Source organism: Anopheles arabiensis, chromosome X (assembly GCF_016920715.1).
Source record: "Anopheles arabiensis isolate DONGOLA chromosome X, AaraD3, whole genome shotgun sequence".
In the NCBI taxonomy this organism is placed as follows: Eukaryota; Metazoa; Arthropoda; class Insecta; order Diptera; family Culicidae; genus Anopheles; species Anopheles arabiensis.
In genome coordinates, this window is record NC_053519.1 from 4926754 (window position 1) to 4953980 (window position 27227).

The 27227-nt window shown below is 48.1% G+C and overlaps 3 protein-coding genes across 3 annotated transcripts; 2 read left to right on the forward strand and 1 right to left on the reverse strand.

Annotated features, from left to right (window-relative positions):
• LOC120905483 (chromatin modification-related protein eaf-1-like) lies at window positions 1-11590 on the forward strand. The gene is made up of 3 exons (XM_040316291.1): window positions 1-202; window positions 2853-6554; window positions 7694-11590. Exons 2-3 carry the CDS (start codon window positions 3612-3614, stop codon window positions 8777-8779), a joined length of 4029 nt encoding a protein of 1342 aa, XP_040172225.1. The 5' UTR covers window positions 1-202; window positions 2853-3611; the 3' UTR covers window positions 8780-11590.
• A 519-nt stretch (window positions 11591-12109) lies between these two features.
• On the forward strand, window positions 12110-13031 carry LOC120906658. Its single transcript, XM_040318498.1, has one exon. The coding sequence runs from the start codon at window positions 12302-12304 to the stop codon at window positions 12773-12775; it is 474 nt and encodes a 157-aa protein (XP_040174432.1). The 5' UTR covers window positions 12110-12301; the 3' UTR covers window positions 12776-13031.
• Window positions 13032-15690: 2659 nt separating this feature from the next.
• On the reverse strand, window positions 15691-26098 carry LOC120905526 (homeotic protein female sterile; the record flags this gene model as incomplete). Its single annotated transcript, XM_040316379.1, has 1 exon — window positions 15691-26098. A coding segment is annotated over one exon (2043 nt), but the record flags the coding sequence as incomplete, so codon positions are not given.
• Window positions 26099-27227: the final 1129 nt, after the last annotated feature.

Consider the following 27227-nt stretch of genomic DNA (forward strand, 5'->3'; position numbering starts at 1 on the left):
AGCTGTCAAAACGGCTGTCGTAACCCAAAATGTAAACAAAGCCATCCAAACACAGCGGCGACGTGCCTTCCCCCCACTCCGCAATGCACTTGCGCTTCGGAACGGGTTTGTTGTTTATTTTGTCCGGCAAAAAAGGCACAACTTCGCTGCACAAACCGTTTAGAGAGAGTGAAAAATCGGCAAAAACGATATCAGAAAGCAGGTAAGCTTAAAGGAAAACTTTCGCGAAGAAAGCGAAAAGTGTGTTATGAGCGGCACTTTCGTTTTTGGTTTGTGATACAGCAACATACACAAAGGTTTGTGGTGCACAAAATTCACCCCCGAAATGGAAAGGGCTATATTTTGTAGCATGATTTTGTGGTGCAAACCGACAAAAATGACCCGAGGAATGTTACTGTTCCTCTATTTCTTCAATGTTCCATCAAATGCGAACATCTCTTTGTTTACGTTTTTGTTTGCTGGTGACCTGTTCGTATTTAATTGTCAAATTTAATGTAAAACAAATACTAAAAAGTGAATAGTTTTTTTTTGTTTTCAAAAAAAAACCATTTAAATAATGCACCAAAAATTTGTAGTCGCAATTAGCAAAATAAAAGTGTGTTGTTTTGTTTCGCATTTGTATTTCCGCGTTCGAGCAAAAACAAAATCCCGAGCTAAAGCGGTTTACACTCCGCTGGTTGAGGTGTTAGCGGGCGTCGAGCGCTTGACGTATATGCTATAAATTCATTTTTTTGCCTTTTCATTGCAATTTTTCCGCACTTTATGCTCAACAATACTACGCTACGATAAAAAGCATACATGAAAATCTGTGAATTTATTAACAAGTTGTGTTTTTGGTAAAAGTAAGGCTCAGCCCTCTACGTTACATTGGAGAACCGTTACATGTCTTAAAATACACCCAAGCAACATTTTTATTATGGTTTTGTCATGTACACGACCAGTGTACAGGCGGTCCCCTAGATACACGGTTAATGGGACCGAAATGGCGACCGCGTATCTCGAATTTCCGCGTAAGTCGAATCTCGTGATTTCCAGCTATAATATCAATAATTTTCGTGTAATTTTGCAAGTAGGGGGCGGTTTTAGTCACTTTATGAATTATTTGATATGATTTTGACTGAATATAACAGTTTTAAACCTTTTGAAATAATTTTTAACATTATATCGAAACGGAAATTATTTGGCAATTTACAATTGATGTGTCAAATCAGTACAATTTGCTCAAAGAACTGTCAAATTTAGAAAACTGCGTATCTCCGAATCCGCGTATAAGAGGTACCGTGTATCTCGGGGACCGCCTGTACATTAATTAATTAAAAAATAAATAAATAAATAGTTGCTTTGTGCATTGCGCATTCCCCGATATACGCCATACTCGATGCATGCGATTTTTTAGAATTAACAGTTCTTCGAGCAAATTGTACTGGTTTTACACATCAAATGTCACATGCAAAATAAATTCCCTTTGGGCCGAATTCTAAAAAAAACCACTTCAAACAGTACAAAATTGTAATCTTCAGTTGAGATCAGATCAAATAACTAGTTTAGTGATGAAAACTTAGAACTTCAAGCAAAAGTATGCAAAAACTAGCTATAATTTGACTGAAAACCTCGAAATTCCACTCACGCTGATATAGGAGATACGCTATGGCCTTCGGTCCGCATTGCTTGCGTATATCGGAGAATACCTGTATCGCATACAAATAATCAATATTAAGACATGATTATCTACCGATTCCCGGTCTGGTCTGGTGGTATGGTCGTCAACTCGAACGACTTAACAACATGCCCGCCATGGGTTCAAGCCCCGAATAGACCGTGCCCCCATACGTAGGACTGACTATCCTGCTATGGTAACAAAAAGTCACTGAAAGCCAAGTCCACTTCAATAACGGGTACAGGCAGGCCTTGACCAGCAGCGGTTGTTGTGTCAAAAAGAAGAAGAAGAAGATCTACCGATACGCTCACGACGTGCAAGTGTACGTACGAGGTCAAATCTTAGCCAAAATCGGATCGACCATCTTGGATGCCATTTAACAGCAGATAGCCCTTGAAAACTCATCATGCCCTCAAACATTTACTATAACAACAGGCATACATACTCTTCCTGTAAAATGTATGAACCAATTAACAATTTTCTTGCAATGAGCAGATCGATTTATTATTTTAAGTACAATAGAAATTTGAATCAAAAAGGTCAAACTGCCTGTAACGAACTTTTGACTCCTTGTCAAATCGTTTTACATTACGGGACCTCGCTCCTACACAGTCCATGATACAAGGACTGTGTAGGAACGAGATCAAGTATTTTAGAACAATTTGACAAGCAGCCAAAAGTTCGTTACAGCAGTTTGACATCTGAGAGCCCTATTCGATTTAAATTTTAATTATGATTTTTATGGTGAATCGGGCTGGTAATCGCAAGAATTACCATGTTAATTTGGTCATAAATTTGACATAAAAAGTATATATGCCTTTGGTAAATATATATGCTCGAGGGTTTGATGAATTTTCAAGGGCTTTCTGTTGTCAAATGGCATCCAAGATGGCAAAATCGATTTTGGCTAATAATTGACCTCGTTCCAACACAGTCCATGATCCACGACGGTTAAAACAGGGCGTTCAAAAAATGCTGCTTGGGTTTGAGATAAAACAGGCGTTACGCGTAACGCTAGCGTAACGTAGTGGGCTGAGGCCCTACTTTGACCGCGCTACAAATACAAAACACTTGCTTATTGCTATTTAATTGCAATTGTTTCGTACCTCCTTCCCCTCAGCAATACTGCGCAACAACGAAGAACACGATGGAAACTGTGTAAAAATGTTAACAAGTTTTGGTTTTGTTTATACAGCCCAACCGGCCCTCCCCGTACGCGTCGTGCACACTGGTCGAATCTGCTCGAGATCGAGCGGTCCACCGACCTGCTTTCGAGCAGCGTGCATTCCTGTTGTGCACGTACAGACACAACTGCGCCATTCACACACAACACACGCCAAGCACACGGTTCCGCGCGGAGGCCACAGCGAGACGGCAAGCTGGGCTGTCAAACCGTGGAGAGAGAGAGAGTTTTGGTTACGCTTCGGATTTCAATACGGAACGTTTTGTGCGTGTGACTGTGTGTGTGTGTGTTTGTGTGTGCGCGCGGGCGCGCGCTAGTTCCTCCGGAAATCGGAATTTTCCACCGCCCCAGCGGCAAACGCGTCGGTCCCGCACCTGTGTCACCGGAAAAGCGGCCCAGTACTCCCACCCGCCACGATCAAACCCTTTGTGCTGTGCGGCGTACGAGCCGAAAGGCATTTGCCTCCCCCCGCCTGGGACCGTGCTCCCCCGCTCGACTGTGACTGTTTTTTTTCTTCTTCTTCGTTTGTGTGTGACAGAAACAACAACCAACAAGAAAAACACCAACACACTGCATCCATTGCCAAGCGCGGCGCTTCCTGGTCCCCATTCCACCGCAGCAGCAGCAGCAGCAACACAAGCACCAGCAGCGACCATTGTGCAGGAGAGTGTGACAGCGGAGGGGCGGATAGGGAGTGCTTTGTTTTGATAGCCGAGCGCGCCCGAGCCTGGTCGATGCGTCGTCGCTCGGTGTGCCACCGGCGGCCGCACGATGAATCCGACCTCGCTGTACATCACCACGTCCCGGCTGGTGTTCCAGGGGGACATCGTCGCGGGGCTGCAGGACCTGAACCGGCTGCTGCCGTACCTGCGCAAGAGCCTCAGCTGTGCGGTCTGCTGCAAGCTGCTGGTCGAGCCGCACAGCCCGGTGACCGGCGACTGCCAGCACCACATCTGCCGCGTGTGCGTCGGCAAGCACAAGAAGCTGAAGCCGGCCTGCCGCTTCTGCAAGGGGCTGCTGCAGTACCGGGAAAACACGCAGCTCCGGCTGCTGCTGCAGTGCTACAAGAGCATCTGCACGTTCATCCGCACGCGGCCGGTGTACGCGGACATCTGTAAGTGTGCGGGCGGGGCGGGCCAGCCGCGGGAGGGCGGCGGGCCCGGACCGAGCAGTGCCGCCTCCCCCCACAACACCGCCACCACCTCCCCCAACAGCCTGATGGAGCTAATCGAGGAGGGGGCCGCCTTCGTCGACGACTTCAAGTGCAATTCCGGCCTGTCCAAGTCGGCCTACTCGATACTGCCGTGCGTCTTTCCGCCGCCGGTCGTGACCGTCCAGCAGCAGCCCGCGGCCGCCGAACCGAAGCCACCGGTTCCCGCCGCACCGCCGCCCTGCTGCTCGAAAGGGCCGCCGGGAAAGAAAGGGAAAAAGGAAGTGGCCGGCAAAACTTCGGGGACGTCGCAGCAGCCCGTTGCACCACCACCACCACCGCCAGCGAACGAGCAGGGAAAGCGGAAGGAGGGGCGGAAAACGAAAGCGCGCACGACAAAGCAGCAGCAAGTGGAAGGGGAGGAGCAACCGCCGCGGAAGAAGCGGGCACAGTCGAAGCAGCGGCAAAAGCCGGAACCGCCCGCCCAGCAACGGCAGCCATCGGAACAGCGAACCGTAAAGCAGCAGCAGCAGCAGCAACAGCGGAAGCAAAAGCAGCAGCAACCGCTGCAACCGGGCGCACAAGTACAGCGGCAGCCGCCGAGACAGGGACCGGTAGTGGTGGACAGACCAACAGGGGAGCAACAGCGAGCGGCCGTGCAACAGGTAGCGTTACAGCAAAGGCCGCCACCAGTGCAGTTGCAGCGCAAACTACCGGTCCAGCCGCAAGCCCAGCTCGTGCACTACCACTGTTTAACCCCGCGGCAGAACATCAAACAAACCATCCAGCAGCAGCAGGGAGCGGCAAAACAGCAGCAGCCCCCGAAACAGCTCAAGCAGCAGGCGAAGCAGGGACAGCAGTCGGCGGCAGCCCAGCTGCTGGTCGTGCCGTCCCAGCAGCCCCCGCAGCAATTGCTGCACCAGCCGACCGGTGCCCAGAAGCAGCTGGTGCGCCTGCTGCCGAAACCTTCCACCAAACCTGCCCCGCCGAGCGCGGCACTGCTGGCGGCCCAGAAGGCGATGAGTGCGGCCGGCCGGGTGCAGAAAACGCCCGCCGGAAGCGGGGCTGCAGCCGGGGGCAAGCCGCACGATTCGTCCTCGTCCTCGTCTTCCTCGGCCGACCAAACGATCCAGCTGCAGCAGCCAATGTTTCAGCTACAGCAAAAGCAGCAGCAGCAAGGCAAGCAGCAGCAGCAGCAGATTGTTTTTCCCGCGTCGCTGGCGGTGCAGAAGGTGCCGGTAGTGCGCAAGCAGCAGCCGGCCGACCAGCCGGCCGAGTACTTAACGGCGGAGCAGGGCTCGAGCAGTGCGCCCCAGGTGCTGCTCGAGCATGCGCAGGACAGCTTCCAGAAGCAGCTGGAGCTTGCGCAGCAGCGCCAGCAGCAGATTGCGCAGGAGCGGCAGCGGCTGCAGGCGCTGCTGCCCCATCAGCGGCTGCCACCGTCGCTGTCGGTTGCGGCCGGCAAGTTGGTCGGCCAGCAGCAGCAGCAGCAGCAAACCCGGATGGCAGCATTCCCGCCCGGGGTCGGCGGTGGCGCGGCCAAACCGCTCAACAGCAGCAGCATCATACGCAACGTGCTGCCGGCGCGGATCGGTCCCACCATCATACACGCGGAATCGATCGCGGGCCGGACCGGCACCACCACCAGCGCCAGCCCGCTCGTCCCGCAGCACGTGGTGAAGAACAGCTGCGTGCCGACGACGCCGCGCATCGTCAACATTACCACGCCGCAGGAGATCAAGTTCGAGGCGGCGCCCACCATCAAAACCGTGTCGAGCGGCTCGACCATGTACTCGGTGCTGTACGCGGAAAGTGGCAACAAGTTTACGATCAAGCGCAAGCCGGACACGGTGTCGGCGGCGGCTACGGCGGCCAAATCGGTGCACGGTGGTGCGCAGCAGCAGCAGCAGCAGCAGACGACGACAACAACGACGAAGCTTGCCACGATGAGTCCGCTGGGTGGTGCGACACGCTCCTCCCTCATTCCTGCCAAGGCAGCAACCGAATTCGAGCAGCCGCGCATGGCAATGGCACAGAAGCAGACGGCCGCGCCGAACAATCCGATCGTGCTACAGTTCCGACCACCGCAAGCCCGCACGATACAGCTGCCACTACAGAACCAACAGCAGCAGCAGCAGCACGGGACGGTTTTGGCGAAGCAGCAAACGTCTTCCTCCCCGCTGCAAGTGCAGATGGTGCAGCAGCAGCAGCAGCAGCAGCAGCCGTATCAGCTGCAGCAGAATCAAACTGTCGTTTCGTTGGCGCCGCAGCAACAGCAAAACTTCCGCTCGCTCATCATCCAACAGCAGCAGCAACAGCAACAGCAACAAACGACGACACAGACACAACCGTCGGCACAAACATCGGGCCAGGGATCACAACAGCAGCAGCAACAGCAGCAGCAAGCACTGAAGCGAAAGGGCTGCCGGTGTGGCAATGCTACCCCGACGCCCGGCAAGCTGACCTGCTGCGGCCAGCGCTGCCCGTGCTACGTCGACTCCAAGTCGTGTGTGGACTGCAAGTGCCGTGGCTGCCGCAATCCGCACCGAGCGGATGGGTTAAAGGTAATTTGCTCCCTCCCGCTCTCTCTCTCTCTCTCTTACACTCACCCGAATCGATTCCAACTAGCTCCAAATATTTCTGGAATCGATTCCGGATTGTAGGTCCGGAATCAGTTTCGAAGTTGGCTCAGGAATCGGATGAATCTTTCGTAGTGATTCATTCATATGAATCTTCAGCGATGAGTGAATCGAACCTCGAATCGAATCTCCAAAGATTTCTTGAATTTCCAATAATTCACGATTCACTAAAGATTCATAAAGCTCAAGGTATTCAAAAATCTTTAGAGATCTATGATTTTCAAAATAATGAATTTGCGCAATTTCATGGTACAGTGGTAAACTCGCCCGACTTAACAACACGCCCGTCGTGGGTTCAAGCCTCGCCTGTACCGTCTCCCCGCAGCAAATCAAACTATTCGGCTACGTGCTACTTGCCAAGAAGCCTTGCTGGCATGCCAAGGTTGTTACGCAAAGAAGAAGAAGAATAAGAAGCTCAAATCCCCAGAGATTCATGAATCTTTTGAGATTCATAATTCTTTCGAGATGCATGATTCTATCGACATTCATGAATCTTAGCCAACCGAGATTCAGATTCACTGTTTCGTTTCAAAGATTCACTCAGATTCATGAATCTGAATCAGATTTGCCACACTAAATACTACGTATTGTTAGCCGCAAAGAATCCAAATTTTCTTGTAAACGATCCATTCTCATGGAGATTCCCGGATTGATTTCGCTTCTGAAACTTCTCTTTTCAAATCAAGAACTGATTCTCACTCCGGATTAGCTAAATCCGATTCTGGAGTCAATTCTGATTCCGATTTTAGAGCCGATTGCGATGCTGGAATCGATTGCGGATTGGGAGTCGACTCCGGAATCGCCTCCAGAATTGGCTCCGGGATCGGAATCGGAATCGGTTCCGGAATCGAAACCTATTTCAGCATTGGAATCGGCTCCAGAATTAGCTCTGAAATCGGTATCAGAAACGAGTCCAGAATCGACTCCGGAATCGGAATCGGCTCCGAAAACGAAATCAGTACCAGCATCGGAATCGATTCCGAACACAGAATCGGAATCGGATAGGTCCGATAACTCTCATCACTAATACTAATCACATTCCCGCCCTCCCTTTCCCTCCCTAGATCCGTCGATCGCTGTCGGAGCTGCTGTTTGAGCAGTACAATGCGCCCGCGACAACGGCGACCGCGACCGCCACCGTGGACACGCTGTCGGCCGGCACAACCGCCTCCTCTACGCTCACGCTCGGCCCAACTATAACGCCCGTCACGTACAGCATCAGCGCGCTCAAGGCGGCATCGGCGGCGACCGCCGGCAGTTCGACGACGGCCGTCGCGACCGGCACCACCAAGGTGAAGGTGATCAGTGCGGGCCAGCACCACCAGATACTGCAAACCACGGCCAAGGCGCCGCCCGCCACCTCCGTCGTGAAGACTGGTGCGGGCGGCGGTCGCACCCGCACCAATGGCGGTGGCGTCGGAGTGGTCGGCCTCCTGCCCACCAGCAAAAACCCGCCCACCGTACAACCGAGCAGCAGCAGCAGCAGCAGTGGAGGTGGAGGAAGCACGATTACGATCCGCCCGTTCGTTAGTGGGGGCGGCAGCTTCGCTAGCGGCAGTGGCACCACCACCACCACCATCAGCTACCTGCCCACAAACGTCACGTCCGGCGGCGCCGCCCCCACCACCTCGTCCGCGTACGGGTCGCAGTATTTGCAAAGCTCGGCGGCGACCGTGCGCCTCAGCAAGCCGGGCCCGTCCCGCACCAGCACCGTCACGTCCGGCACGCTCGGCGGCCCCCCGCCGCCCACCACCTCGTTCGGCGGTACGTTCGCGGGAGGCAAACCGGACGCCCTGCTCAGCCAGAGCTCGGTCGCGATGATGCCGGTGGTCGCGATGCCGCCCGCCGGCGGTGCCTCCTTCTCCACGCCGACCGGCGTCTGGTCGCCGTCGCTGCCGAGCAATCTGTTCGGCGGCGGGGGCAGCGTCGCCTCCACCGGCACCAGCTCACCGGTCGGTGGCGGCGGTGGCGTCGGCGGCGGCGGCAGCGCTACCGGCAGCTCAGCTGCCCCCGAGCTCTCCAGCCTGTCCGGGTACGACATGAACAGCTTCGTCACCATCGGCCACATGCTCGACCCGGAGGGTGTCGGTGTGATCGACCTGTGCGACGATCTCGACCTGAACGCGGCCAACCTCATCTCGATCGACTGATCACCACACCGGTGGATGATGATGGTGATGGTGGTGGTGAGGCGCGCTCCTTCAGGCGCAAAAAGTGTTTGCTTTTGGATGGGTTTTTGTATTTTTTTATTTCGAACCATTTCGATTGTCGCTTTACACACACGTAACCACACCGGTAGGAATGAGAATTTTGCAAACCCGATCTGGGCTGTTTTTTTTTTAATTGTTCGTACACACTACCTCCCCTCTTCCTAGGGAAAAGTGAGCTTTTTTTGTAGGCCTATAGACTCTTTCTCTTTTTCTCTCTCTTGCTTTGATGCGTGCCCGTTTACGGTGCATCTTGATCGCCCCCTTTTGTGCTTCCTGTACTTCCTGTAATGGTTTTGCTTGAACTGTTTTAAACCTTTACAAACCTCGTCCTAGTAGAAATGTTAAACATTTCTACTCACGCTTGATTTTCGCGTTGCTCTTAGTGAATGTGTGTATTTTTAATTATTTTTATCTTGTACAACTTTATATCTTGTATTTTAAATAGCAGAAACGACGCCCCCCCCCCCCGATCCCCGCAAAAAGCGTATATAAGAACGTATTTTTTAAATAGAAGAAAAGCACGATAATACACATGCACAAAAGCATGATTTAGAATTGTCAGAACACGACTGTAAAGCGTTAGTTAAATTGTTTTTCCGATAGTTTCCGCTTTAAGCTACCGCTTTTAACCCTTTAGATAGCGGGGGAAGCAACAGAGGTCCTTTTTTTCGGTCTCTTTATTTTTGGTTGATTTTTCGTGCCCCCAATAACTGCTTAGTCGCTAAAGAAGTAAACTATTGTTTTCGTTTAATTATACATAAATTATGTTAAAAAAAAACAAGTAACTTAAATTAGGACAAAATTTGCCAAAACACACACACACACATGCACACAAACGGACATTGATCTGAGTGTTTGGTTTGGCCACTAAATTGAATTAAGTTTGGCGTTGATTGGAGGAGGACGTCCCTACGAGCCCCACGAACACGTGTGATTTGGTTTGGGTCACGTTTTTTTTTTAAAGCAATGCGTGCATATGCTTGTGGGGAAGGAGGGGAAGGGGAAACAGGGCTTGAACCCATGACGGGCATGTAGTGAAGTCTTAATGTGTCTTAGCTGTCGCAAATATTCCCCCACCGCGAACCTTTTCTACCCAACATGGAAATCTCTCTTATTGGCTCTTATTGGAAAAAAACACTTTTTGGCGAATGTAGGCAATGGGGGAGGGGGATGAAAGGGCTAAGTTGATAACTCCCAGAGCGATCCCCTACCGGTGCGTGTTTATATATGTGTGCGTGTGTGTCTCTATGTACGTGTGGTATCATCGTTGTGACATTAGAAGTTAGGAAGTACTGGAACAATTCGTGCTTATGGTCCTCATTTTTTTATATTTTTTTGTTTGTTTACCATCCAACAACCAACCCACCCACAGGAAGCAGAAGTAACCTTCCGCCTTCCTCCCCCCCTTACTTCCCGATAGGTCTCCTTTTGTACTGATTTACGGTGTATGTTCAAAGTGTTGCGAGGTAAGCGATGGCATCGGTTGCACACGCCTAATCCCCACTTGACTGTCTCATAGGTAGTAGTAGGCCTGTTTTTTGTCATGTGAATGTTTAGTTTGTAGAGCGAAGGCAATTTGTGGTTTGAATGTTTGTGTGCGCTAACCGAGCCTAACTAACCAATTCCATTATATTGTTTTTTTTTTATTTAAAAAAAAACACTCTGTCGAATGTTGCTGTTTGCTGGAAGTCGAGCCTCGTTGTCCCTCGTAGTAGTAAATGTAAGTCGTGCTGTGAAGGGGAGTATGAAACAAAAATGGAAAAAAGAAACAACACTAGCGACAAATGCAGGCAAAGGAATGTTTGGTAGAATAATTCAAAAAAAAACAAAACAAAGCGATGTTGCAAAGCGATAAACACAAACATAAATTAATCGATCCCAAGCCCGATGGGCCAGAAAGTTAGGATGTAATTGTAAATTGTAGGGATTCTTTTTTTTTTAACGGCTAAAGTTTGACCCAAGGACATTACTTAATTGAGGATAGCGAGAGAGCGAGCGATAGAATGTTCTGCAAAAACAAAAAAAAACACAGAAAAAAGGAACAAAAACCTGTGCGAAAATTAATTTATATGGTATTATACCCGTTCGAGCGCAGTTAAGATTAATGCGAATGTGTGTGATTTGATTTTTGGAGCAAAGCAAAGTCGCACGTTAAAGTGCGCGCATCGCTCGTCACATTTTTTTTCCTTCCCCACCCCCCGATCGTTTCAACAATTGAAACAGACACACACACACATCACAAAACTGCGCCGGAACGAATCCCGGGTACAGAGGTCCCCGCTACTTTTGCACAAATTGCATTTAAAGCTTGAAGAAGAAGAAAATGATTTAAAAATGAACATAATAATAATTAAAATAATAGCAACAGCCACACAGCTACTACAGCAAAAACAAAGGGGGGTAGTGAAAGAGCATACCCAAATGTGATGTGAGAAGGGCAGTGTCTCGACGAGGTGTTGCCGTGGAGTTGAATTTAGTAATGTGTAATGTATTAGGTGTGTTTACGGGCTGCCACGCGCGCGTGGGCAGTCTTTTTCTCATCCAAACCTGCAAAACCTGCAAACATAACAAAACAAAAATAACAAAAAAACAACCCCCCCCCCCAAATAGATGTAACTAACAAACCGAAACGACAACAGACGTGGTAAGCAAAAAAACGGCGGGAAGAAATTTTATTTTTGTATCAATGTATAAACTTTCGCTTTTTGTACTGTTGTAATATGCGTATATAATAAAAATCTGTGAAAGTAAGCACTTTTCTCTCTCTCTCTCTCTCTTTCTCCTGTTGGCCTGCTTACGATAGAGTACGTCGGTGTTTCTAACATTTGGAGTCGAAGTTGATTTTCGATTACTTGGATTACAAAATACAGAGTTTTCCAGGGGTTCTTAAGGTTGTAGGACACTTCCTTGACTGTTTCCTATTGGAAGTGAACTGCATATGTTGGAAATTGGACTTTTTGGACAGGCTCGTAGAAAAGTCCTATTGGATTTGTCCAACAAGGGTGCTATAGTGTCCAATACCCATAATATTATGTTTATTTCACGAAAAAAAAGAGTTAATAAAGTGTCTCACAGCTATGAGAACTGATGTAAAACCATGTAATCTTTTGAGTAATTTTTGAGCATTTGTAATTGTTTTTCGTTGCGCGATCGTCCAACCGTCACGACAAATCGCGTGTACGCGAATCTCCATTCCAATCCTTGCAGCCGGTAGCGTAAACGCGCATGCCCAGCGAGCTGCCAAACGCGACCCCGCTGCTGATATCAAAACAAAGAAAGGCTTCGCTGTGTGCGGTACTGTGGGGGACCACAGCAGCAACGAGCAACCCAAAACATACCATCCCACGACCCACCCATCCCACCCATCAACTCCACACCAAACAACGCAAAAGGCCCAACCGAGTGACTCATCTGGCAAAGGAGCGACCCCCCCACAGCCCAGGAGTGTAGTGTTGCAGCGAAATGTTTTCCTTTTTCAAGAGCAAAAAACCCAGCCCCACACAGGCGCCGATGGAACCGATCCCGGGCGCTGGTTCGGCGGCCCACCATCATCAGCCGCCCGCCGCGGACGATTTCATCTTTATCGAGCGCCGTGGCGGCGGTCCGGCACAGCCCGCGGACGAAACGCTGGCGGCCGGCGGTACACCAGGCGGACCGGCGGCCGGCAGTGCCCTGTACCCGGCCGTCCCGGAGCCACCGGGCGGTGCTGGCGGCGACGCGGTCGGCAATCCGGTGCCGGTGCGGCAGCGCAGCGACGAGAAGGTGGCCGGCAACGCGGTGCACGGCGTGCCGTTCCGGCTGTCGGCGGACATCGGCCAGCCGGCGGACATGGAGATTACGCGCATCCAGGCGAACGAGATACTCACCTACATCGGCCGGGTGATGTACGCGCCGGACTATGACTTTAGCCTCGAGCGGAGCGTGCTGCAGGACTAGGAACGGGTGCGGGCGGGAACCCACACCCACGGAACGACGAGGCACTGGGGATGTGATATTGCTGCTAGCTTTGCTGAGTTTGTGGCGAATGGGGGGGAGCAAGGATCGTAAATGGGGGAATGGGGAAGCTTCTATTTTATAACATATTTGCCTTCCCGACGTCGACGGGAAGAGATCACTGTTGCTGCTTTGTTATATGCTGACCAAATAAATGCTTACGTGATAAAGGTTGTTCTGTGCCGATCTGCGGCCTCAATGATGTTGTCTCGGCGGTATAGTAGACGTGAGAAGCGCGGAACCTACGCGGGAAAAGGGAAACCAAGAAGGGTCCGGAGCAAGTCGAGACAGTCTCCCATATACGTCCGTGTCCTTTAACAACTTTTGACAAACTTTAATCGAGGATCTTGCATCGTTCGTAGCAAAAGCTGGTCGGTATCATGTTAATAGAATAGAATGTTGGCAATGATTAACGAAGATTCTACACATGTACCACGACAAAGAGATCACGTTACATTTATTAAGGCAGAACTCTAAGAAGTTTGAAGAGATTGGAGCGTGCTCTAATCATCCGCTTGCATCACTGGAACAAATACATTAATGTCGTCGGCATATAGAAGGTGGTTAGGAGATGGATGAATAAAACTAATGTCATTTATGAATAATAGCAACAAGAGGGGACACTTAGTACACTTCCTTGAGGGACACTGGAGGTGTTGGAAAACGGTAAAGAAAAGGACGGTCCGTACTTTAAATGAAGATTTCTGTTAGAGAAGTAAGACCCAATCCAGTGAACGACAGACGTAGATATGCCTAATTTAGAGAGCTTCATCAGCAGTAGTTTATGAGATACTCTATCAAAAGCAGAATTGATATCTGTGTAATGCGATGATCGTACAACTGTACTTCGAGTACCGTCGCGGTAGGTCAGTATTTCGCTGACATGAGCCGAGGTGGAATAAAACTTCGTTCGAGCGGACTTTTCGACACTTGATCGTCCAGGCGATTATAGAAACCTTTAGGAGGTTTCCCTTACTGGAAACGTTGGAGTTTTAGAAGCCTTACCTTGGGAAGGGGGACATAACTAAACTCTTGAAATAAGTTGGAAGGCGAAGATTTTTGGGCAGCGTAATGTCCTATCTTGACAGTCCGAACGAATCTGACTTGCCACGGTTGGAATTGGTTTTATTTATACTCAAATGAAGTTAAGGGTTTCGCACATTTGGTTCCGGGTTTTATGTTGGAAAGTTATTGTTTTCACTCAGCTAGTTACGTTTGTCTTTTGTTGACAAGAACGATGGTTCTTGTCACTAAGTTCCTGTTTTGGGTTTAATGCATATACTGTTCCTGCTTTGGGTTACATACCGTTCCTGCTTATGTTGTGCGTTTCGGTTGTTTTTGATAAGTGTGTCACATCTGTTATTTGTTTGAATGGACGGCTATGGTATGATCTGATTTACTGAATGTGTTATAATGAATGTGTTACAATGGTGTGGTTTGGCTTTCCAAAGTGTGTTACAATGTGTCTATAGCTGATAGTGTGTATTATAATAAGTTTTGTATAGCAGATATGCTACATCTGTATACACTGTATCAACTTGGTGGCCTGTATCCAAATACGGGAAAGGCCAACTGAAGGTTGCAGAAGAGCAAGGCTATTGCGGTTCGGATTAGTGATGCGTAAGCTTGACAAACATTCGGAGTCATCTCCAAACCGACTCTGGAAGGTGGGTCCGATCTGCATTATCAGGAGCCGTCCGGAGTGGGAATCGACCTCAGTCAGTGTCAGAGTCGGAACCGGAGACGGTGCAATGATGCTGTCGTAGCAACAGCGCTATTCTTGAAAACTTCGGACTACTCCGACCGACTGCGAGTCCGGACGACTCGAAGCTCTGGACGACTCCGGACGACTCCAACTCCAGGTGACTCCAACTCCGGAAGATTTTGCCAGACTCGAAATCAAGCAGACTCGACTACTCCGACCGACTGCGAGTCCGGACGACCCAAGGCTCTGGACGACTCCGGACGACTCCAACTCCAGGTGACTCCAACTCCGGAAGATTTTGCCAGACTCGAAATCATACCAGACTCGACTACTCCGACCGACTGCGAGTCCGGAAGACCCAAGGCTCTGGACGACTCCGGACGACTCCAACTCTAGACAACTTCAACTCCAGGTGACTCCAACTCCGGAAGATTTTGCCAGACTCGAAATCATATCAGACTCAGACCGACTGCGAGTCCGGACGATCCGAGGCTCTTCGCGACTCCGGACGACTCCAACTCCAGACAACTTCAACTCCAGGTGACTCCAACTCCGAAAGATTTTGCCAGACCCGAAATCATACCAGACTCGACTACTCAGACCGACTGCGAGTCCGGACGACCCGAGACTCTGGACGACTTTGGACGACTCCAACTCCAGACAACGTCAACTCCAGGTTACTCCAACTCCGGAAGATTTTGCCAGACTCGAAATCATACTTACCCACGACTCCGAACCGACTTCGGGTATTGTGTACTGTAAAGAGCAAATCAATAGTTTCGATGTAGGCAATGCATGCCTCGGAATTTTGTTACCACTGAAACCACTTCATCTGAAAGCAACTTAGGGACATTTCCAGCACGAATATGTCCCTCTGAGACATTGACATTCATTTCCAATGGGTACCTGGTGGCTTGAGGACCTTATGAGGACCCAATCTGACGTAATGTTTTGGATATTGGATAATACGGGTAGTCCTATGAGGATCGGGATAGCTACGAGATCTTTACATGCGAACCGAAATGAATAACAGGATGATGCCAGTAGACTTATAACAGCCAGGATGTCAAGAAAGTACCCGAATTCTACACTTGAGTGGATGATGCGAATGGATTACTACACATGCACCGAATAAGCGAACACATCGTCGGGATCTAATTTATAAGACTTTTATTAGATATTCTTGTTTCACGCGTTTCACCGTTCTTTTTTTGTTTGTTTTGTTCTAAATACTTCCCATACAACATATTTTAGGAGTAGTGCATTACAGTCTTCTTCGTCTTCGTACGACCACCGCTCCGCTACACCTCTTACGCGCCTCGGCTCTACGTTATCGGTTTCGGTTTTTTTTTCTTTCTCTCTTTATTTAGTTCGCTGTGTCGCTCTGTGTGTCCCTCTCCTCCCCTGGAAAGCCTTCTCCCCTCCCCACATGCCGTTTTGTTCGGGTGAAGGTGTATGTTACGTTGCGGCTGTATGTGGATCTCTCGGTGTGTGTTATAATGACATTGGACCTGGCCGAACTTGGCAAGACATTTCTCCTGCTTGCTCGCCATCTTTATAAAATTCACTTCCCGCAACTTCCTCTCTCTCTCTCTCTCACTGATGAATGTGTGTGTGTATGGTGAGGCTGGAGACGGGGGAGGGTATGAGGGGGGTAAGAATGAGGATGATCTTGCTACACCAAGTATAGTAATGTCTCTTATATGTATATAATTATATATTTTTCTATCCAGTCATCAGATTACGAGGGCATTGCTTCATGATTGGTATATTGTATACTAAAAACTATAGATCTTCCGATACTGTCCAACTGCCCAACGCGTCATCACACGCGTGCGCATTGGGCGATGGAGCGCGTGCGTCCACCTACTCTCGAACTGTCGACTAATTTGATTTTACTATTCGTACAAAACTCCTTTTTCTCTTTCTATCTCTCTCGACCTTCATTTTCTCTCTCTCTCTGTCGGCTTATAAGTATCTGCAATTGTTTAAACATTCATGCGATTATTATCCACCGGTTTTGCTTTACCGTTTTGGTTGCATTCATGACGCCGCTAGTGTGCTTGCCACGGGTGTTAAATGTCACTATACGCGAGCGTTAGTGTACCGTCTCTCCCCCGTGTGTCAACGTTAGTACAGTTCACGGGGGGCGGTCGTGTGGACAGAGCCCCGTTGTGTAAGATCCTACACTAGCAGTGGAGAGCAGCATTAAAAAAGCTTGTTTTTTTTGTTTGGATGGAGAGGAGGCTAGAGTGTTTAGTAGTAGTAATAGTCGTTATAAGAGTAGTATTAGTAGTTGTAATAGCAGTATTAGTAAAACAAAACGAAAAAAGTCATCTTCGATAGTGTTTCCCTTTTTAAATGTCCCTCTTCCTCTCAGCTTTTATCCCGGGCTGTTTTTTATCGTTTTGCTTGGTTTTGTTTTGGGGGTTTTCACGCACACATGTTTGCGCTAAGCTACGGCGGTGCGTGTACACCCACACGTGTACGGCAGCTGATGCACTAAGTGTGAGGGCCCGGACCACCCGGTTCCTTAGGCACTGGACGACCACACCGCGCTTTGATATATATAGTGTGAACATCTCTCCCTCTCTCCTGCTAATGCCGATTTACCAAAGTGTGGCGCGTGGTGCACCGCGTCGAAACTTAATCACGAAAACTTAAGCCTACTAACAGAGAAGGAAGTTCACGCGGGGTAGTGCCCGCTGTAATTGCTTTCAACTGTCACCGCAGAGTGTGATTGATATATTGCGCAGCGGCAGTGGAACGGGATTGGTAGTTCTTTAGATCTGCTGCGGTTTCGGTTTTGTTTTAAAAACTCTTTAGAAAGTGCTCAATTTCTCTAAAAAACGTAAAACAAAAAATTACCAACAAGATTAGAAGAGAACAAAGCTATAACTAACATAACAACGCAGACCTAAACGCAAACCCCACGCATATATAGGTAACAAAATCTGTGGCGCTGTTCAGCAGTTTTCAGTGTTTTTTTTTTAGTATTCGAGAGGTGCATTTGCTTTCAGTTTTCTTGCTTGTTCCGCTTTTGGGGGTTTGTTTTTTGCGCAGCATCATCGTCTTCTATTGCTTTATCGTTTTTCTTTTTCGTTCTTCTGCTGTTTATAACTCTTACATTTTCTTTATCTATCAAGTATGTATATAAATTTCGATATAAAATTGAGCTCTTATCGTGTATCGATAATGGGTATCTCTCTCTTCTACTTCGCTCTTTCTTTCTTTTCTATCTCCATTCCACTTTCTCAGTGTTTAGCTTGACGCCATGTTCCATTTTGATGCTTCTTCCTAGTTACTTCCACTCCGCTTTCCATTACAGTTACACCTGTTTGTATGTGTATGGGTGTACAGTAGTGTATTTAGGATCGAGAGAGTAATGCGTTGTAATGTTTGCGATAGTTACGGTACAGCTGTGAGATAATAGTATGTGTTCATGCATGTACAATCCATGATCGGATTCTTAACCTCCACACTCGTGTACGTGTACGAAAAAGTGCGTTCTGTTTTAAGCTATCCTTCCATACAGCATCCTACCATAATCCGATGCCCCGAAATTAGAGGATGTACAAACTGTGTTGATAAACTTCATTATTTCTCGCTAAATGTTGTCTCATCCTTTTATCAATTCATGTATGTGTATATAGATATCCTCTTAGTGGGAAGTAGTGGACTAATCTTTCATTGGTCGCACCTTTTAGTCCAACTATTGTTTTTTTTTATATTTATTTTCTACCATCTCTCTCTCTCTGATTTTATTACTTTTTTCTGTATTATTCGCTTCCCACTAATACTCCGTGTTTCTCTGTCTTAAGTTGTCCTAACCTAAGCAATAACCGTTGTCAGACTTTTATGTTTCAATACACCAATGTACCAAACAAATCAACTAAATTGAAAAAAAACATGCCGTGCGCCGTTCACTTCTTTTCAAACGTTGGAAGAATATTTGCGCATTTATTTTCTCTCTTTAACTCTCTCTCTCTCCTCTTTTCTATGCTGTACCGACACACTATCGCGTCCATAGAAACCACTTGCACTGGGATGTTGCTTAGTGGATCTTTCTCTCTCTCTAGTGACTACTGAGCAGGATGATCAAGCAGAACACAAAGAACAAATCTATAAATAATTTCATCCAAATACACACACACACTAGCGGATATGGTTGAAGTGTTTGAGACATCGTGCTCAAAAAGTTGATAGCTGTCAGAATGCAAGCCTTAAGTGTAAGCGTAAGTACATTGCATGTGTTGTTGGTTAGCAACATTATGGAAAAGAAAACCTGTGTAACGATAATGAGCCAATAGGTATTTGTGCGTGGGTGGGGTGTGTGTGTGTATTATCGTTCCAATAATTGCACATTCAATTTAAACTACAATGGAAACATAGACACTCTTCTTCTTAGTGCTCAAGTAAGCTCTTCTTAGTAGCTCTTCTCGGAAAATCTCGGATTTGCAATTAAAATCATTTGACCGTTAAAGTACCGTAGTAACTATGGACAAAGCACATACTAAGACATCTAGGTAGAAGATATCCGTTTACGGTACAGATCCTGATACACATTCATACAAAAATCGGGAACTAATAATGAGGAATCGGGCCCAGTGGATGTCCCGCGTACGGTACGGTAAGAGCAATTTGGACCAGCACTGTGACCAAGTAGCGCTTTTAGCTCGTAGCGCACAGGATGACAATGAAGGTCGCATTCTAGGCTAAATGTATACGACTACCTGCGCTGCTGCGCTGTGGTGATTAGTAGTATAGATATAGTAGGTGGTAATTGGATAGAATATATTGTTAAGAACCATCAAGAAAAACGTTCTGGACATGAGATGTAATAGACTACCACTCTCCTTTTCTCTCCCCTCGAACTAGCTCTCTCTCTCTCTTTCTCTCTCTCTCTCTCTCTCTCTCTCTCTCTCTCTCTCGCATTTTATAAACTCCATATAAATACAAAGAAACATGATAAAACTTATCGACACAGACAACAAATCTATAAATGTGATATCCCTACTAGTAATTATTGGTATAGTATATCCATATACTGACGCTTCCGTACGCCATCTTACTATTCTCTTCTCTTTCCCTCTTCCTTTTCACATCTCGCACTCTTTTCTATATTTCTATCTCAATTCTTTCTCCCTTTTTCTCTCACTCGTTGCTTTCGCTCCCTTTCCGCCTTTTTATATCTTTCTTTTTATCTGCCCTCCAACTACCCTCTTCTATATCGTTATTTTTGCTTTCTGTTATATCCTCTCTCTCTCTCTTTTTGAGCTCATTCGCAAGTCTGCATTAGTTGCAATGAATCTGGACAACTTGTCTTGCTTTCTTCTTTCTGACCATAGTCCTACTTGAAACTTATTACCTGCTTCATCAGATGTGTATATGTGTATGTGCCTTATTATACTCTTACCATCAAGTTCTACCTTAAATGGTTGCGGGCAATAGTAATGAATAGTAAGATGAATAGTGAACAGTGGGAAAAAACGGAAAACATTGTTGCTCTAAGCCGTTAGACGTTTAAGTATGATGGCGTCAAGTACTAATTTAGCTTCTTTCCTTTCAACCAGCGAGCGATTAGATTAAAAAAAGGTAGTATGTGCGTCGACAGATTTTTTCTCTCTCTTCCCTCTTTTCTCTCTCTCTCTCTCTCTCTCTCTCTCTCTCTCTCTTTCTCTGTTTGATAGATCGACTCTAGCTCTCTTGATCTTCGATCCTTCGGACGACCTATAATTTACGCCAACCGCCAACGGATTTGGCCGCCATGTTTTTGAGTGTCTAAGTACACAACAACACGGCCTCCGTAAGTGTTTACGCTTCGTCCAAAATGAAAGTTTCACTGTCCAGAAAAATATGCCCAGCAATCTCGACGCCGGGAGGTGTGCCTTGTTTGTTGCACCGATACCGGAACTACTACTAGAGCTTACACTTATCTTCGTTCCATATGTTTTGCATTGCTTTCTTTGCACCGGTTCTTCTGTCTGAATCGGAGCTTACGTACCTCTCTCATCCACCCACTACACCCTACACGCGGTATATCTGTACATAAATATATTTATATACTATATATATAATCTATATATATCTTTTTTATGTATATTTCTGTATAGGAATATTCAATATCTGTTTTCATCTCATCTTTCTTTTTATTCTCTCTTCTTTTTTTATTTCTCTGCTCATTTTTTTTTTTACTTTCTCGATTTTTTGTTTTGTTTGTTCTCTTTGCTTTCGCTTTACCTCGGTAATTTCCCAGAGATAATGGAACACAGTACTACCGGTGGTAGAGACAGAGACAGAAAGAAGAGTGTCTTTTCACTGCATTTTCCCCTTTTTTACCTTTTTTTCTCTAGATAAATCTTCTCGGCACCACCATCACACCCGACATTACACCATCACACCATCAGTCCCGGAAGCCAATTTTACGTGTGTCTGTCTGTATTTTCTTTTTTGTTACAATATTTTATTTATTCTTTATTTTTCTTGCTTTCTCGTCGTCCCTTACGCTTCCGTCTAATGTTAAATGCTTTAGATGGCTCCTGTTTAATATTCTTCTTCTTCTCCTTCTTCTTCTTCTTTTTGTTCTATAAAAATAAACTGCTTTCGTGTTTGTTGTGCACGTTGTTTTTTTCTCTTATTTTTTTTGGGATTCGGTCATCATTTGTCAGTGTTAGCTTTTGTTTCGAATATTACAATAATTGGTTTACAGCTCTCAATGCCAATGGTTGCATCTGTTCTGCTGCCTGTTGCGTAAATGATTACCTTCATTATAGTTCTTCATTTTCTTTGTAATGCTTCTCTCAGTGCGCGCTCTCTCTATCTCTCTCTCCTTCTCTGTTTATTTTTTCTTCTCTCTTTCTCTCTGTTCTTTCTCTTTCTCTGCCACTTTTAAGCCGAATGGTGATAGAGTGTTACTATTAATTAGTTATCATTATTATTCGTTTGCTTACGCGTTTTGGTACCACCCTGCTCCCGCTCCTCCTATTTTTTTATTTTTATTTCGAGGTTCGCTCTTTTACGCAGTGTGTGTTATCATTGTAGATTAACATATAATATAGATATAATATATATTTTTTTCATAATAATATTTTCACTCTTCTTTAACGTTTTGTGTTACTACATTTTCCATATGTTTTCACGTCCCCGTTCTTACGTTTGATTAGTTTGAAGCGCCTTGGCAAATTGTTTTACTCACATCCGGTTTCTTCGCCTTCCAACTCTTCCCCATATATAATCCTGTGGACTACTTGTCTCATACCGCGCATACCGGCATGTGTGTATGTGTGTGTGTTTATTCCATTTGCTCCTCTTGCCAGTCGGCTTGCATCTCGCTCTCTAACTATGTAACTATCTATCTAACCCTCACTGCTAAATCACTTCTTCATTATCATCATGCTCATGCTTCATTACCATCATCACACCACACACACACATACACATTGCCGGTCCGCCTATCCGATGTATAAATACTCTCCAAAGAACAAAATAAAAATAAAATAAACTATACACAGCAGATAAAAAATAAATTACTTAGTACACCTTTGCGCGCTCAATGACACCATAAAAAGAACAAAACGCGATACACACCTTCGTGTTCTATATGACTTGAAAAAAAAAACAAACATCAATTGCTAGTATCACTGCTACATTTCCGCTTTGCTCCCTAAACTTTCAACCGGCAGTGTGTTTGGGGGTGTGTTTTTGAGGCAGCCTGGACGCCTGGACGCAAATCACCTGTATTCGTACCAACCGAGAGCCAAAAACCCAAAATTTCCGTACCACTTTTTCACGCATTAACTAATGTCTCTCGCTCAACAAAACCAACAGAACACAAGCGGACAAAAACAAGCAAGTTTTTCAAAATATTTCCGTTTTTGGAGGTAATTTCGCTCGCTGTTGTCGCGTTTCGCGCTCCCAGGCTGCATGTAACGTGACTTTTCCTTTTCCGGGGAAAAATAAAAACAGAATTTAACAAATATTTTTAAAAGAAAACTGGACCCCTCCACCCGGTGTGTCCTGCTGGCTACTGTTCTTTTCTTTGTTTGCCCTCTAATGCTCCCTCTATCTCTCTCACGCTTCCCTTTCGTTTTTCGTTTAGGCATTTAAACTTCAGTTGTTAAACACGTTTTACTATACACTGGCGCGCCTTTGCTCCTTATACATCCCACACACACACCACATACACACACAGATCATCCTTGGCTTGCTAATATTATTACTTTTTAATTATTAAAATTCACATCCACTCCCTCTTTCACCATTATTGCCACAATCTGAGCGTGTGTGTGTATGTGTGTGTGTATGTGTGTCTCTCTAATCGCTGAAAATGGGGATGAAATATTCTTGCTAGGTTGTTTTGGATGAGCTAACATGAGAGTTTCCCCCCCTCCCAAAACCAATCCGAATCTCATTCTGTACGTGTGTGGGCGTGTGTGTGTGTGTGGGATTAATTAAGGGGATTAGCCAAACAATGATGGATAAATCCAACAATGGTCGTGTACCCCCACCCGCAACACACCACCGGAACCCGAACAACAAATCTCATTCTGTACGCGTGTGTGTGTGTGCGATTTCACACCCTAAAATGCTAGAGTTCATGTAAACCTATACAATAGTTAAATTAGTATAAAGCTCCGCTCTTCTTTTCGTGTATGTGATGTTTTTTTTCTCGTTTTAATAATATACGCGCCTTGCCTCCTGTTCTGGAAAATGCGCTTGTGCTCATTGTGTGTGTAAATGTATTGGGTGTGTATCGCTTCTGCCTGCTCCTGGCCACTTGGGGGCTGTGTTAACTACGATTAGAGCCGCCCTCCAGCATGCTCGCATAGGACAAATACAAATGTAACTGGGATGCTGTGTCGCTTCTTTTTTCTTCCTCTTCCTCTTCTCGGTATTTTGCTTGCTTAAAAGCGAACCGGATGAGCAACTATAAAACTTAAAGATTAATTTAAATTATTTTAAAAACAAAACTTAATTACACGCAAGTCAAAACAAACAAACAACCTTTGCCGTGTTGTGCTCTCCTCGACCTTCTCTCTCTCTCTCCCTCTCTCTCTGTATCCCTTAGAGTCTTATAGAATAACACGAAAAACGCTCCGGCGGTTTCCCCCTGCGCTTCCTTTTGGTTTCTTTTCTCCTCTTTTCTCCTATGCAACGGGCGCTATTGCGCCTCCAAAAGCTCGAAAACTGTAAAAGCAACTACAACACAATGGGGACAAAGACAAACAAGTTTAAAAAAAAGTACAAAAATACAATCGAAACAGTATCTCGTGCGCTCGCAAATCACAAATTAAAACAGTAACCCCTTCAGAACGACCGACAGGCTCCGGCGCCATTCGAGCGGCTCAACCAGGAACGATCGTACAACGAGAATTGTGTGTAGCTTTGAGCGATCCTCTCTCTCTCTCTCTCTTCTCCTTCACCGTTCAAAGGATCCAAAACGTTGTGTGCGGGTTCTCCCCCTCTTTGCGCCGGCTGTATTGCTTCAGTTGTTGTTCCCTGGTGCCGCGGCACACATTCTATCGCTGGAAGATGAAATCGTCCGGGCTGTACGAGACGGAGTTGCGCGGCGACGACGGCAGCGTCCAGACGAGCGACGAGTTGTCCGAGTTGTCGGTGGTCGTGCCGGACGTTTGGCTTTCGCTCAGGCTCTCCCAGATGCTGCGGAAGTCGGGTATGTGCTCGCCGCCGATCCCGGTCCCGCCGGCGCCGGGCGACAGGTACGGCTCGTGGTGGTTGTGTTGGTGGTGGTGGTGCTGCTGGTGGTGATGGTGCTGCTGCTGCTGCTGCTGGTTCGTGCCGGACATGTTGTTGAAGTACTCGAGCAGATTGTCGATGATGAACTGGTTGCCCTCGAAGTCGTGCTCGCTGCCGATGCCACCGAGCAGCCCGTTGGTGCCGCCGCCGCCACCGTCGTTCAAGGCACTGGACAGGCTTCCGCCATTCAGCAGCGTCCCCTGGTGGTGCGGATGGTGCAGATGATGGTGATTGTTGTGCTGCTGCTGCTCCAGATGATGGTGATGGTGGTGGTATTGGTTCCCGTTTAGCAGACCGTTTCCGCCGCCGCCGAAGCCTCCGATGAGGGAGCCCGCACTGCCGGTCACGCTCCCGGACAGGCAGCCCAGGCCCGGCCCGTTGCCACCGTTGCTCGCCCCACTGGACGACCCGGACCGGCTCAGCCCACCACCACCACCGCCGCCGCCGCCACCGCCCCCCGGGCCAATGCCGTGCCCGGACGAGGACGTGGACGAGCCGCTCGAGCTGGTGGTGCTGCTACTGCTGCTGCTGCTACTACTGCCCCCACTGCTACCCCCACCGCCTCCACCACCTCCACCGCCACCGCCGCCCCCGTTGCCGCCAGCCGCGCCGGAGGTGGTGGTGCCGGCCCGCGTCGCAATGTGCTCCTCGATCAGTTGCCGGGCGGTGTGCACGTTCGTCGGCAGGCCGGTTATCTCGAACACCGACTCCTGGTTGCGCTTCGGCGTGATGATGTACGTGTTCGTCTTGAGCTGGATGTTCTTGATCGTGGCCCCCTTCGGCCCGACGACCAGCCCGACCACCTTCTGCGGCACCCGGATCTGGATCGTGATCTCGTCCGGCATGCTGTACCCGAGCATGTTGCGGCTTTCCGCCAGCAGCGCGATCGCCTGCTTCTTCGACGAGCGCAGGGTGCTGAAATGGTCCGCCGCGGACAGTATCTCCTGCTTCGCCCGCGTCACGTCCTCCTTCGTGCCGGTGATGACGAAGATCGGCTCCTCGCCCCGGATCGGCGTCTTGATGAACGTGTTCGTCTTCGCCCGCAGCGCCTTTATCTTGCAGCCCTGGCGGCCGACGATCTCGGCCACGTGCTCGGACGACGGCACTGGCACGCACTCCGTGTGCGACTTGTACTTGACCGGGCGCTCCTCGAGCTTGCCGCTGCCGCCGTTGGTCGTGCCGTTGCTGGTTATGAGGTTGCCACCGCCACCGCCGCCACCGCCACCGCCACCACCACCATTCACTACTCCACCGAGGCCCCCGGTCGGGCCGACGGTACCGTTGGTGCTGCCGCCGTTCGCCGCACACACGCCCGTCAGCCCGCTGACCATCGCGACAAACGTATCCAGCACGTTGGTGGCGGCGGCGGCGGCGGCCGCAGCACTGGTAGAGTTGGGCGTATGGTGGCCCGGGGCCCCACCACCGGTGCCGCCGTTGGCACAGCCGCCCAGATGGTGATGGTGGTGCCGATCGAGCAGCCCACTGTCCGGACCGGCGGCGGCGGCCAGGGACGCGAGCGTGTGATGGTGATGGTGCAGCCCGCCGATGCTGCCGAGCCCGCCGGCCCCCACCAGCCCGCTCAGCAGGCTTGTCGCGTCCGCACCGCCGGTGCCGAGGTGCAGATCGTCGAACTGGGACGTCAGCTGGGCGAGCGTGGTGGCCGCCGTCGCCACCGACAGCGACTGCCGGTTGTCGTCGAACGCGAGCGAAAAATCGTCCATGCTTGTGCTAGGCAGTTTTGTTGGTTTTCTCTCCCTCTTTCTCTCTCTCTCTCTCTCTCTCTCTCTCTCTGCTCTGCGGTTGCTTTAGAGTGCTACGAAATGCTATTGCTCTTGGTTCCTTGGAGGTGTCGCCTTTGGAGCTGTGTACGCTATAAACAGGCGCTCCCCTCCTCCTCTTCACGCGTTCTCTTTACACTAGGTTTATTGTTTCCGATTTGGTTGATAATACACCTAAAATAGAATAAGAGAAAGGGGTTTGTTTGAAAATTATGAATATTTTTTTAAAGCAAGATTCTTGTTTACGGGTACAATTTAATTAATCATAAGATGTCCTACTGTGTCGAGGTAAATTTGAAGCCATAGTATATACGGTACAAAAAGCAGAGACGTTTAAAATAACCCATAAATTATCCACATGAGAAGCGTTAACAAAACCAACAATCAAGAAGGGATTGTGACTGCAAAATGGGTAATTTGGGTAAAGCAATCAAAGAGGAGCGTAAGCCCAATAAAGCTTTTCCGTCGCTATGTGAGCCACGTGTTAGGCAAATATTGAACAATTGCACACGGAAATAAGGTCAATGGAAACAGGCAAGAATAGTTCAATTGATTTTACGGTATAGCATTGAAAACTGCCGTGACAATACATCAAATAGCAAAAAAAATCCAAATGTTGACATCTCCTGGTATTGACTCCGACGACTTCTTCTGTTTCTGGACTAGTGATAGTGGTAAAGTTGGCAAAAATCCGCCCTGCATTTTCTGGAGTCGTTCGGAATCGTCCGGAATCGTCCGGAATCGCCAGGAGTCATTCGGAGATGTTCGGAGTCGTTCAAGTCGTCCGAGTCGACCGGAAATGGTTGAAGTCGAAGTCGTCCGGTATGGGCCGGTGTTGGCCTTCGAAACAAAGACCTGTACACGAAGTACACGCGCAAAGTGAAAGACAAAAATCGCAACGAAATGAAATGCCTGATCACAAGCATATTAAACACACGGCTTCTGTTGACTCCGATCGATTCTAGACGACTCCGAATGACTCCGGACGACTCCAAACGACTCCAAACGACTCCAAACGACCCCGGGCGACTCCGACTCCGGGCGACTCCGACTCCGGGCGGAACTAGTGGTTCCGATTTTGCCGGAGTCGGAATCAGAATAATAATAGTCGCAGTCGGATCGGAGTCGTGGGTGCGCTCCAGAGAGCACATCACTA